Source organism: Camarhynchus parvulus, chromosome 1A (genome assembly GCF_901933205.1).
Source record: "Camarhynchus parvulus chromosome 1A, STF_HiC, whole genome shotgun sequence".
Lineage (NCBI taxonomy): Eukaryota > Metazoa > Chordata > Aves > Passeriformes > Thraupidae > Camarhynchus > Camarhynchus parvulus.
In genome coordinates, this window is record NC_044586.1 from 28,825,896 (window position 1) to 28,839,625 (window position 13,730).

Here is a 13,730-nt window from a genome sequence, read left to right on the forward strand (position 1 = left end):
AAGCTTCCTTGGGTGGCAAGAACCTTCCCTAGGTGAAGCAAGGAGCATCTAGGAGTGATACATTTGTTGCATGGCTCATTCCCCCCTACACGGTGTGGTCTATGCGCCATACTTCTGTCAAGTCAGAAATTTGTTAGCTTCAGAGACCTAAGGCATTATATTTATATTCTAAAATAACTATATATCACCACAATAATCTTCCACTGGCTCTCTCAGTGCAATGCTGACATTATTAAGTTTCAGAGGATTCAACAGGGAAGCAGAAAGCAGTGGTTTTCTTGGTTTCATGTTGTGTGGTGTAATTGGAGATTGCTGTTTCTATCTGTGACATCCATGCTTTCTGTAACAAAAAAAATATTTGTAAACCAAGACAACCTAAAAAATTTCCAGTAAGTTAGATGCATAAACATCCAGAGCCTTTAGTTTTATTTAGCCTCCCTGCAAGCTTGTGCTCATAATTGCTGAAGGAAACATGACTTATCCCACAACTGAGACTCTCCCAGTTGTTCAGGCCACTACATGCTGCTGGAATCTGTGTCTGGGGCCAGGGATTTCCAGCAAATGTTTCCATTTTTGGTTGGAAGGTAGGATTTTAATGCTCTGTTTGTAATGGTGAAGTTTGTTACAGGCTATTTCACCCCTTTCTTGTGATATTTATTCATTAGCTTAATGCTGTCCCTGCAGTTGGGTTCCTCATTTTTTTTGATTACGACAGCTCCAGTCCTATCAGCATCACAAGTTGTGTCCCCCCCAAGATCTGCCATGTGCTGCCAACTGAATTTCAGTTTCTGTTATCATGCTGACAGCATTCAGGTCTGTCTATGCTGTCATCCAGGTACGAGGACAGGGAGTGATGGAGAGATAATTTCAAATATGTAACTTCCTTCTCTCTGCTAGTCCAGATAGTCTGGTGACACGAGTTGTCTCTGAATTACTATGATTAGACATTGGACTAACCCTAAGAGGATTTATCCTTTGGACTAAAACCTCTAAAGGGCCCTTTCAACCCAAACTATTCTGTGATTCTATGACACTGAGAAGATGGTAGCCCTGGTATGAAGGCAGTTTTGGAAAAGGAAGGTCATATTTCAGTAACAGGAGAAAGTAATGACTTCTTGAGTGGATAGCTATTCCAAATACCAGCCAGTGACTAGAAAATGGAAAGAATTCACTCAGTGTTTCTTTTAGAACAAGTCTACCACCATTTACTTGTAAGAATTAGTATTTGTGGTGGTCAAATTTCTGTGCATTAGGTATTAGAGAAGGAAATTCAACTTACATGAGAAAGCAAAATACTGTGAAGTGCCTGACACACTTTCAGATGTTATACACACTGCTGTTACTAGAAATGTGACATGGTGTGAAAATGAGGGGTAAATTTATGTAACAGTGGAATTAATCATACCATCTGTTCAGTCTGAAATGGTAAAATGCATGTTTTGAATAGATGAGCATGAGACAGTTTTCTGATCTGAGTACTACTGCATGTGAGTTGGGTGTAGGGGGGGTTATTTTGGTGTTGACTGCTCTGGAGGGGCTGACCATCTTCTGTGACACAAGAAATGGGTATTTTTTTTTTTGCAATCAGAATTGATAATGTTTTTCAACAAGAATATGACCTGCTAACCACCCTGATAGGAAACTGGAACGTGTTCAGCAGTAAAAATTCTCTAACAAATATGTGAGCCAGAGCACTGGGGTGTTATTTTGTTTTGTTTTAGTTTTGGTCAAGTGTCACAACTGTAAGAGATTCTTATCACAGCATGACCACTTTTAGGCTGCCACCCTCCTTCAGGGAAAGCATAGTTGTGTAATTAGAGAAGAAAAAAAAGATGTGTTACCTACCTTGGCAGTCTCTGTCTGAGCTTGTAGCAAGAAGAGTGCTATGCACTGCTGATACCTGTTCTCATGCTGAATTAGAAAAGCATTTCGCAGGCTGAAGACTGTGGAAAATGTAAAGAAGTGATATACATGTACCTCATACAACTGTCAGTCCAATTTTATATCACATTGATTATGATCAAAGAAATTATATATGTAAGCATCTTTTCTGATTTCTAAAAGGGCAATTGCACCCTCATAGGGTGAATTAATTTTGTTGTGTAGGAAGCTTTCTTATTTCAAAATGTTAATTCTACTTGCATTTTTTAAATTTTAATTGCTTCATCATTGTGCAGCTAAGGTGCTTTTGAGTCTACCTGAGCATCATTAAGTAATATTTCCCTTCAAAGTGGCCTAAATCATAACTGAAGTTAGAGAAAAACAAATACCAAAAATGAAAAAGAGAGGTCCCATTTTATTTAAGTAAGTCTGTATGATGGCTGGCACATGGGGAAGTGGCTGCACTTAGGCTAGTGCTGGCTTTGGGTTCTCCCTGGGCATGTGCCTGAGCTGGTGCTCCTGGGGATGCCCAGGCATGTTGCCTCTGTTTCCTGACAGACTTCTGTTCCTGAAGGTGACTGTGAGCATCATGCAGTGTGTTTCTCTGCAAGGGGACAAAGTGACACCAGTGTCACACATCTGGAATAAAGGGAGAGCTTAAGTAGGCTAGTGTTTTTCTAATCAGAAAGTGTGTTGCTGCTTACAACCTTCAGAGCTGGGTTGCTACTATTGTATTTACATGTAAAGTTATAGCTCTTGTCATGGTGTCTGCAGGTAGTTCTCCTTTTAGGGTACCTTCCTGGTGTTATGAGCACACCATTTTATCTTCTATCCCTTCACTAATGCATAGAAGGCTTTGGAAAAGAATTATCAGTCTGCTGCCAAAAGAATATTTGTAGGATATTGCAACATATATTTTTTTCTAGTACTTGCATTGAGCTTTGTTTATTTTCAAAGTGATGTCAGCCCTCAGCAAACTAACAGAAGCAAAAGTACTTGCTAGATCAAAAATCAGGATTTCATTTTTGATTAATGTGATGGATCATATGACCTTTCTGAGAACATGCTAACTAATCTTTTAGTGCCACCAGTAATAAAAGTCTCTTTGAGAGTGCAGATATATTGGCAACATTCCCCAAGGTCACACATTCCAGACAATATTAAATATTTTTCTTTCTCCTGCAATGGGATATTTTCTGTTGAAATTGGAATGTTTGCTTGTTGTTTTACAAAGAATGGTGGGAATCTGAACTGCAATCTCCCTATAGTAATTTTTCTCACTGTTTTTATTGTACCTCACCCCAAGGGGTCCTGTCTTAGGATGGGGCTTCCAAGGTCTTATGAGACTACAAGTGAGTAACAGAGACTGCCAGGGCTACAGATGTAGTAAAGCTGGTAAGAATATATGGGAGAGAAGTCAAGCAACAAGGCCAAGGGTCATAACCAGTGGACAGAGCCTAGGCTGGAATGCCAAAGGCAACTTTTTCTATTCTGATGATTGCAGCTGTATCACGGAGATAGAAAAGACATTTTCTATGGGAAATGCTGGCTTGGAAAAAAAAATCCAGAAATATTATTTCCATCTCCATTATGGTTTTTATGGCCAGTCTATTAGGTGCAAACTGGAAGGTGGCTGCACTGCCTGCTCCAGCACCCAGGAACTGTTGGCCTTGCACTTGCATTCAGCCTGGGCTTACATGGGATGTGGGGCTGCCCTCCCCTTCACCCTGCAGGCAAGAGGTGGCTGATACTTTTGCTCCATTTCTACTGGTTTGGTAGGGGAGCTAATTAGGCAGGCAGACAGTGCCTGGAACATGTTTTAAAAAAAGGTTATTATTCTTTGTGTTCATCCCCTTATCTTGTCTTTAGTAGTTTGCCTTTTATTGCCTACCTTTATATCCTCTCAGCATTGATGCTGAATGCTAAATAGTCTGGGTGAATGTATTTCAAAGTTATCATAAATTTTACAGACTCTAGGTTTATTTTCCTTATCTATTGCTTTCTCACAGAGCACTGTAACTCCCTAAGCTTTTCCTCTCAGTCTTTAGGATTAGGATGACCCTGGAGCCCAGAGATTTGTATTTCTTTTCATTCTCTTTGATATAGGAGGCTCCTGTGATCTTGGCAGTGTTAGACTGAACCAATGAATCCTCAAGGCTGGAAAAGACCTCTAAGATCATTGAGTCCAGCCTTTGACTGAACACCACCATGTCAGCTAGACCACAGCCCTAAGTGCCACCTCCAGTCATTTCTTGAACATTTCCAGGGGTGCTGACTCCACCACCTCCCTGGGCAGCCTGTTCCAATCCTTAACCACCCTTTCTGTGAAAATATTCTGGTGTGCAACCTGAACCTCTCCTGATGCAGCTTAAGGCCATTTCCTTTTGTGCCATTGCTGCTTGCCTGGGTGTAGAGGCCATCTCCCACCTGGCGACAGCCTCTTTCCAGGTGGTTGTAGGGAGTGATCACCCCTTTTCTCCAGGCTAAACACCCCCAGATTCCTCAGCCACTCTTTTTAGGACTTAGTCTTGAGACCCTTCCCAAGCTTCACTGCTCCTCTCTGGACACACTCTGGAGTTCAATGTACTTTTTGTAGAGAGTGGCCCGGAACTGGACACAGAATTTGAGGTGTGGTCTCACCAGTACCAAGTACAGATCTCTTCCCTAGTCCTGCTGGCCACATTATTGCTCATACAGGCCAGGATGCCATTGGGCTGCTTGGCCACCTGGGCACATGCTGGCTCATGTTCAGCTGCCTGTCAACCAGCACCCCAGGTCCTTTTTCTCTGGGCTGCTTTCCAGCCACTCTTCCCCAGGCTCATAATGCTGCGTGGTGGTGTTGTGACTGAAGTGCAGCACACAGCACTTTACCTTACTGAATCTCCTGCACTTGGCCTTATCCCATCGATGCAGCCTGTCTAGATCCCTCTGCAGAGCCTTCCTATCTCCCACTGGATCAACACTCCCACCCAAATTATTGCCATGTATGGCTTAAGGCTTCCCTCTCTCCCCTCATCCAGGTCTTTTATGAAGATGTTAAACAGGACCAGCACCAGTACTGAGCCCTGGGGAACATCACTAGTGACTGGCCACCAAGTGGATGTGGCACCATTCCCCACCAGGGTGAGGTGTGTGGGAGCCTGCTGCATCACGGGCTCAGACCAAGGGGAGGCCTGATGGTGCATGCCTGCCCCCTGACCCAAAATCTGATTTTGGTGACTTCAGGAACCTTGTTTTGGCATGGTAAGGCTGATCACTCTCTGTGGCAGTCAGCCCTCCTTCACTCCACTCCCAACTGCACAGCAGCAGGGATAGGAGGAGTATTCCCCAGTGATGCATTTGGATGTCTGAGAGCGAGGAAGCATTGATGTGTGCTGGGTGATTTCCATTCTCTCAAGAGCTGATAGAGATGTGAGTAGGAGCAGTAGCAGGAGGTAAATCTCCTCTCCAGCCTCCTTGAGAATGGCTGCTGTGTATGTGGGAGAATATCCAGGAGAGCAATGTAGTGGTGCAGCTGAAAAAATGCTGCATAATTTGTATGGAACTGAAAATGTTCTTGGGGTGAACTGAAAGATTCCTGGGCTTTGAGAGACCATGTTAGGACAGTTAGGACAAGGGAACACTTGGCTGGTGAGAAAGAAGTCACTGGAGTCTTGGTACCTCCTTTGGGGTGAATGGATAGTATGTGACAGTCACTGGTGTGTGTGAGTCACTGCTGGCAGCACAGGGCTGCGGGCTGTGCAGTCTGAGGCAGCGGCTCATGCCTCCCAGCAGGAGCAGAGCTGTGAAGCCAGGCAGGGCTGAGGCACCAGTGTTTGCACTCCAGGCGTCTGGGGGTGGTTTGTGGGCAAACAGCAGCTTGTCCTTATGCTGCCACACACACAGTGCATTGACATGGTGTTTATGAAGGCATTCATAACAGGCATGGTGTGCATGCAGGCACATACCTGTAACTTGGACGGGTTCAACATTTTTCAGTATGAGTCTGTCTAGTGGGATGGGCTGGTCTAGGACTGTGCAAAATCCCCCCTCTCTTATGAAGGACTGCAGCTTAGGAGTGAGGGAAGGACAGACGGGGATTAAGCTGGTGTCTGAGCCTCCATATTTCTGGGAATAGAAAATGAAGTTAGTTAGCAGGTTGTCTGCCATCTGCTCATGAGGTATAGGCACTAAACAACTCTAAATTATGTGCTTTCTCTTATCAAAGATACACAGAAAGCTTATTTGCCTGAGGAATCTTAGAAAAACTGAGTGGTACCTGGAGCTCTCCTGCAAGGTCACACTTTGCATTAAAAAGCTACAAAAGAAACACAATGCAAGTCCACAAGCAGAAGACAGTCATAGGCGTTCCAAAAGTATTTTCCCCCTTTCCCTCCTTATTTTAATAGCAGGTTTTTTTTTCTCCTTTCCTTGGGGGTAAGTTTCCTTATCTCTCCTCATGCATATGCACAAGACAGAATTCCTGGAACTCCAGATGAGTTGCAGCCCTTCAGAGAAGGTTCACCAACACATGTCCGTGGGACAACCCTCAAAGAGATTTGCCTGAGGGTACCAGGTCCCTTGAATTTCTGCTTCCCTCACCAACCTCGTTGCTAAGGGATGGTGCGGGAGTCTAAAACGTCTCACTGCATGCTTTCTTTATCTCCTTTCTCTATAAAGCAGAACACCTGCTTCTTAAACAAAACCCCAAAAACCTAGGAGATTATCACATGCTCATTTAGACTCAGTTTACATCAGTTTCATAAACTTAATTAGCTAAATGCACTCCCGCACTGAAGCTTTAGTAATTTCAGGTCATCCAGTTCTTCTGTTGGTGTCTAAATAGAGATATTTATCATCTATAGAACTCTAAATAATAATCATTCATCAAGAAACATTTTCTTAAAAAGAGTAATTATATCTCAATTTTAAACTTGGGGAAATCAAGGCAAAGAGAGGACAACAAGCAGTGTAGCCAATCTCCCATCATTTTAGCCTTTCCCTGTTTTTTTCCTTTTGAGGTTTTTTTCTTCTTTCCAACAGTTCTGATATCTCAGGGATAAAAAATTCTCAGATTGTAGGGACCATTAAAAAAAGTCTTACATTCCTGAAACTTTTCTGAGCTTTAGGAATCCAACACATCCGAGTAACATCAGGAAGATATTAAGGTCTTGTAATGTAATTTCTGCCAGTAATAGTGTTCCTGTACCATGCTGAGGCTAGAAGTAGGCTTTTGAATCAGTGTTATGGTTTGCTAGTCACATAAGGAAGTATCAGCTGTTCTTCATGCTGATTAGTCATCTTGTATTTTTATAATTAGATCAATCTTCCAAAGTACATTCAAAAGCCATCCAAAAGTTAAAAAATGTAACAACTGCAACCATGTATATCTCTAGACATTATTACCTTTTTGTTACGTTTAATTTTGGTAATTAGGAGGAAATCATCAAATAAAAAGAGGTAGACATCAAGGAGTCTTGTGCTTTCTGAGAAGGAAAACAAAAAATCAGTTTTATGGTGTGATTATTTTAAGGAATTGCTACTTCTAAGATGAGGCACATCTATGAATCACTGCACCTTACAGAATGCTTTTAACAAATAAACCTTGTTTCCAGTATAGTTCACAACTACTTGTCCTTCAGTCCGCATTCTCAGGTGCACTAAATCATATGTCTCAGTCATTTTGGCTACTAAATCTGTACCTTGTAGCAGCTACCTCATTCTGATATAACAACTACTTGCTTGCCAGGGAAAAGGACAATAAACAATCATACAGACTGTCATCGTATTGGCAGCTTGGCTGTATCTCAGTCTCTCTCTGATAAACTATACAGTTGCTTTTTCTTTCCTGCACCTGCCCAAATACTGTTACAGAGGTTCATTCTAGACCTGCCATAACAATGTATAATTCTGTTAAGCTGTCTCTGGACACCAGGAGATTCAGGGACTTTACCTGCTAGCATCAGCTTCCCTTCATGAAGGAGAAGTCTGTTTGCTGAAGACAAGATATTTTCACTGCTGTTTTCTCTTAAGTTTTGCTTCAAACACTTGACCCAAAGAGAGAGAAAGAGAAAGAGAATGGGGGAATCATGCATAATGGATGATGAACAGGGAAGCAACCAGCAGCTAAACAGGATGAGCATTTGTGTGTTCTTACCTCAGGCTAAGTACATCACACAGCTGATAACTGAGCATGCCTGTGTTTCTTCAGCAGTGCTATTGCTTAAATGTGTTTATGCTTTTGAAATGTTAAGCTGGGTTTTACTTTTCCAGATTGAGTTTAATGGTGTTTGCAGCCCTGTATGTGAACAGACATAATCCTTGAGGTGGGGCCCACTTGATGATGTTACCATAGTGCTGCTTAAAGCCTGTCTGGGTAACAGGGTAGCTACAGCAAAAATGTGCACACCGAGGTATGCTGTGTATTTTTTTGTAATGCAATTTGAGTGTAAATGGGAAGTTCTTTGGCTCAGCTTGAGAAGTGAAAGAGGCAAATAATTTCTACTTTATTGAATGTTGGTAATACTTACATCTATCCCATTTCCTTCTGTCCCCTAAAAACAAGTATGGTAGAGTCCTCCTGGACTGTATCATTGCCCTCTCCTGGATGCTGAGAGCAACCCATGCTGCCATCCAAGGCGCTGTGTGTGTTCAGCTACAGCACTTGCAGTGCCCAGGCTGCAGCTGCCCCTGTTAGAGCAGAGCCATCCCCACTAACTAGAATACAGACAACCAGCCAACTTTAGGCCATGCTATGAAGACAGATAGGAAACAAAACCCTTCTCTAGAAAAAAATCAGTCCTTTAAAATCTGCTTACCTCTGGGACAAAGAACCTTTTGTCACGATCCCAGACCTGAGGCCAAATTATGACCTCTTGCAGCTGCCTGAACTTCTGAAAGTTATCCAACCACTTGACTTTTCCTTCCAGATCCCCTGAAATGTGTGAAACACCAGTTACTGCCAGGGCTGGCAAAAGCAGTCCTGTTTCTAGAAGATGCTGAATACTGATTTTCTCCAGTGAAGGCTGAGGTACCTCACATGTGAGGCCCCAGATGAAATCTTGATCTCATTGTAAAAAATGCCTAAGCTCTACTTAGATCAGCAGGGACAGAATTTCAATTCATGCATTCAAAGATGCTTAAATTCACTGCTAAATGAAAAGGTTGTCCTTACTGATCTATCTGGGGAACTGGAAATCATATAAAATTCAATTAAACTGTAATCTTAAAAATATCTTCAAAAAAGTCCTGTCATCCTAAACTGTCTGGTATAGTGAGAGAAAAATAATTTTCATTATATATAGCCTGATAAAAAGACTGTTGAAATTAATGAGAATTAATTTCAGAAGAAGTGTTGCCAGAAGATTGTGGTGGGGGTCCCTCAAAATGTGAAAAATGGGGACTCTGTCTTTGCTGATTCAAGGCCATTATGGGGAAAGCTTTAATGGACCTGCAACTGAAATTTCAAGTCTTTGGATGGAGTGATATTGCAGATAATGGTTTCAGATAATGGTTTTCACATACCTCCCCGCCAGAAGGGGAGTGTTTGGACTACAACTTTATGTTCTTTATGTTACTGGTTCACTGATCAAAAAAGGAAGGCAGATCTTTTTCAGGTGTCTGTGAGTAAAGAGGGGTCACCCTTCCATCTTTGGTTTCCTTCATCCAGAGGTGTCTAATTTCTGGAAGGACCTATTTATTCTGCCAGTAATACTCTCCAGACATCCCATGGTCTTTTGGGGCCACACCTAAAACTGCTGTCCTTATATATGTTAAATATATAAATATTATATATCTTTTAAAAAAATTCAGGTAAAGAATTAATATCTGGATCAGTCTCTTGTTTTATGCAATAGCTAGAGAAAATCTGTAGCTGAGACAACTTTACATAGTAGGACCCTGTCATTAGTGAAAGGTCACGGACATAATATTCCCCTTGTGAGAGAAAATTTATCCTATTAAGGATCAGCCCTAAAAAAATCCTCCTCAGACGTAAATCCAACTGAAAGACTTCTTTGTTTGGGATCTTTCTTGATATGGTCCAATTTGAGATCTGCTTTTAATTTTTTGCCTGTCACTGCAGATAATTCTAAGAAAATACAAGTGACTCACTGATTTGGGAATCCTGTGACACTGCTCAGAGTGGCTTTGACAGCACAAGGTGGCCCAAATCATTCCCTTCAGAATGAGGGTCAGGATTGTAGGAAGGCACACACATCCTTGTTGCTTTTCTGCAGAGACACTTGACCAATTCACTCTTCGAAGGACATGCACAAAGAAGTTATGTAACTTTCTAATTTCTAACTGCATGCTTGACTTCTAACCTTTGTTACTTACTTATAGACTTTTCCACCTTCTCTTTAAGTGACTGGATAAAACTTTTCTCTGTTTCATCAGTGCTCCTCTTCCAGATGTTGTTGAGGAGGAGGGGATACCGTGTCAGTCGATGCAGAGGAGCAACCAGCAGCTCTGGCAGATGCAACCTCTTGCACTGTTCATTTTGTTCACACCACTGCTGAAGACAAGGAAAATGTGCCTTAGGCTTCAGCTTCCTTCTGCCTAGGAGGTAGCAAACAGTTTTCTGTATCATTAGCTGACTTTAACGAGACAGGGACTAATGAAAGATGAGTTTCTCAGTGAGAACAAGGGCACTATATAGTCTCTTGTTTAACCCAGCAAGTATCTAAACCACACAGCCGCTCATTCACTCTTCACTCCCTCCTGTGGGATGGGGAAGAGAAATGGGAAACAAAAAATAAAGTTTGTAGTTTGAGATAAAGGCAGTTTAACAGAATAGAAACAGAAGGGAAAAAAGTTACAGCATATGCAAAACAAGTGGTGCACAATGCTCACCACCCACTGGTCCATGTCCAGCCAGTGCCAGAGCAGAGGCCCCTCCAGCCAGCTTTCCCTCTAGTTTATGTACTGAGCATGACCCCATGTGGTATGGAATACCCCTTGGGTCAGCTGGGGTCACCTGCTGTGGCTGTGTCCCCTCCCAACTTCTTGTCCCACCAGACTCCTCGTTGCTGGTAGTGAGACACAGAGAAGTCCTTGATTTAATGCAAACTGCCTAGCAACAAGTAAACATCAGCGTGTTATCAAGATTACTCTCATCTTAAATGCAAACCACAACACTATACCAGTTACTAGGAACAAAATTAACAGTATCCTAGCCAAGCCAAGGACAGATCTCCACAGGGGAAATTGCATTGTCCCTCCAGATTCACGTTCTACATTGCTGCTTACCATTCCAGATACTGTGGCCATGCTGTCATATCCAATAGGGCTCTTATTTATCTGCTGTTCTAATTTTCTCAGGAAGACCTGAGAAAATTAACTTGAGTTAGGTTTGAAAGCCACTTTATATTTTGGGGTCACTGCTACTTGCCAGTGGGGAACATTTTTCCTAGGAGTGAGTGCATGAAATCCTCATCAGGGAGAAAGCAATGTGAAACTCCAAGGCCCAAGCTGCAGAGCTTGTCTGCCACAAAAAGATGTCCTTCCAGTTTTGGGCTGCCTGGGAGAAAAGCCCACTACCTGAGGTTTCTCTTTCTAAACCTGTAATGTTGAAGATTAATCTTAAGTATTTACCGGACACACTGGTCTGCTAGTGATGTCAGAAAGAGCAGAGCCTGAGATCCCCACCACTGCACTGGCTGGTGTCAGCAAAGACAAAACCTGCTGCAACTTGATAAAGAATCCACTGATTGCTCTTTCCAGCCTTAGAGGGAGGTAAATTCTCCCTTACTGATAGTGTTTTGATGCCAAAGTAAGACATTTGAAATTGATTTTTGTGAGGTTTTTTTTTTCCCTGTAACCATTTCGCTTTGTTAAGGTGGAGGTGACTGAGTCAAGAGATTATGTGCAAAACAAAATAAAGAGACTAGTAGTTTGTATTTTCTGTCTGCAAAAAGCCAGCCCAGCTCTTCCCCCCTTATCTGTCCTAAATTGCAGGTAGGGACTTTCACACATGCAGGTGAACATACACTCAGAAGGGTGGCTTCCAATCAGTGATAGGCTCTGCAGTTCAAAAAATCCATGTGAAATGCTGTCTACACAGTTTTGCTTCTAATGAACATTCCTAGTTTGCTGTTACAATCCTCTCATAAGGTAGGAAGGCTGAAGACAACAACAGCAATAGCAACATCACTTTACCTTCAGGTAGATGCCAAAATCTTCTCTCTGTCTCAGTTTTTCCAAGTAGAAGACAGCAGAGGTATAATTAAGGCAATAAATCTGGTGTGTCTGGCAGAGGTCACCCTGGAAAAACTGCAGAAAAGGTTTGGAAATTTGTCAAGAAAGAAAAATATCATGACAAAGGGAGAAACAGGAGTTTTGGGTTTGTAATGTGCATTTTTTATGAGATTTCCCTGTACCTAGGGAAATGGGAAAAGAGGGAATTAAAAAAGTAAAGGGCAGTTTAAACAGCAATAAAACTGTAAAGTAGTAAAAATGCCACAACAATGCTTCAGTAATGTATAGGAGTACAGTTTTAACAGATCTGCAGAGGTGTGACACATTCTTAGACTTTGTTCTCATTAGGAATAAATGATATGAAATTCATATGGAAGTTGAAGATGAAACCCACTATTTCTGAAACAGCTATGATGACTTCATGTAGCATGGTATCATATCTGAGTATGCTCCTAGAAATAATGGGATAGCCTCATTTACATTGGAGATGTTGAATGTCATACATGATAAAATGCAGCTTTGTCTGGGATTTTGTCTGTCTACACAAACATTATCAATAAGAACACCTGGAGTCAGAGCTCACAGGGCCAAGAAACCAAGCTCTACCCTGAATGTCTCTGTTAAAAATCTTAACACTGAGGTAGGATCTTCTGGTATTTCCCAGAAGTTTTCTAATGGCCTCTACTGCTAGGGAAGGTTCTGTCAATCAACTGATTTTCTATCTTCATCAATATTTCCAACTTTACAGGCATTGGGAAGTTGAGCTCCTGCAGACTGCTTTTCAGACAACTGCCTTGTTTACCACACAGACTGACCAAGAGGGTTGCAGGGTAGGCAGGGCTTGGCAGTGGCAGGACAGCTGTGGCTGCATCTCTCTCTTGCTTAACAGACACAGGCCAAAGTGTAATTTCAGTGTCAAAGAGCTCTTAATTAAGCAATTATAAACACTTGTGGGTCTGGTCTGTGGAGTAAAGGAGGATTGGTGTGAAGGAGTGGAAGGAGGCACTGATGGGGCTGGGGTCTGGTTTCAGGGAGACATCTTCCATAGGGTGGGAAGCTTGCCTCTGCCAGTGGAAAAATCTCCTCAGAGTCTGGGCTGCTGTTCCCCAGGAAGAGAAAATCTTTCCACACTTGATTCCACATACAGAGTACCTTTCCATGACTGCTTCAGACACGTCAATGAATAGAAATAAAAACGTCCTCTGATAGAAGCAAGCTGAGGCTGAGACCAAACTGCTGGTGACAGATGGTATGGGCTGGACAGACCTGATTGCTCTGGAGCTGTGATATGTATGTGATATGTGATATGTATGCCCTGATAAATGGTCTGCTGCTTGTGTTAAAAACAAGAATGCTTCTAATTATGTTACCGTTCTGAGTATGGGGTTGAAATTCGTAGGAGAGTCTGACTTGCTGATGTGCTTCTTCACAGTTTCAAAAAATGTCTTCAGAAAACTGAGACTTATCTAAGTAAGGGGAAAAAACTAAATTAGCATCAGTGATCCGAAGTTAAGATCAAAGCAGCTTCATTTTCCATCCCTGGTCTCTCTAAAGGCTCCAAGTGTAATGGGTGCCTATACCTATCTCTACCATTGCCAGAACTGTCTTCAGAATTATGCCCAGAATGCTTGAACTAGTCAGAAGCTAAGACAAATCTATACAAATACCTACTT

At 42.2% G+C, this 13,730-nt stretch overlaps 1 protein-coding gene across 1 annotated transcript in view; it reads right to left on the bottom strand.

Annotated features, from left to right (window-relative positions):
* Positions 1-232: 232 nt before the first annotated feature.
* PLEKHG7 (pleckstrin homology and RhoGEF domain containing G7) overlaps positions 233-13,730 on the bottom strand; it is a 28,388-nt gene continuing 14,890 nt past the window's right edge. Inside the window, exons 7-15 of the mRNA XM_030960823.1 lie at positions 13,428-13,523; positions 12,019-12,132; positions 10,198-10,372; positions 8,679-8,794; positions 7,814-7,907; positions 7,267-7,346; positions 5,829-5,988; positions 1,846-1,943; positions 233-340 (exon numbers count right to left, since the gene is read on the bottom strand). Of these exons, the coding sequence (XP_030816683.1) occupies positions 233-340; positions 1,846-1,943; positions 5,829-5,988; positions 7,267-7,346; positions 7,814-7,907; positions 8,679-8,794; positions 10,198-10,372; positions 12,019-12,132; positions 13,428-13,523 (1,041 nt within the window). The remainder of the gene's footprint in view (positions 341-1,845; positions 1,944-5,828; positions 5,989-7,266; positions 7,347-7,813; positions 7,908-8,678; positions 8,795-10,197; positions 10,373-12,018; positions 12,133-13,427; positions 13,524-13,730) is intronic.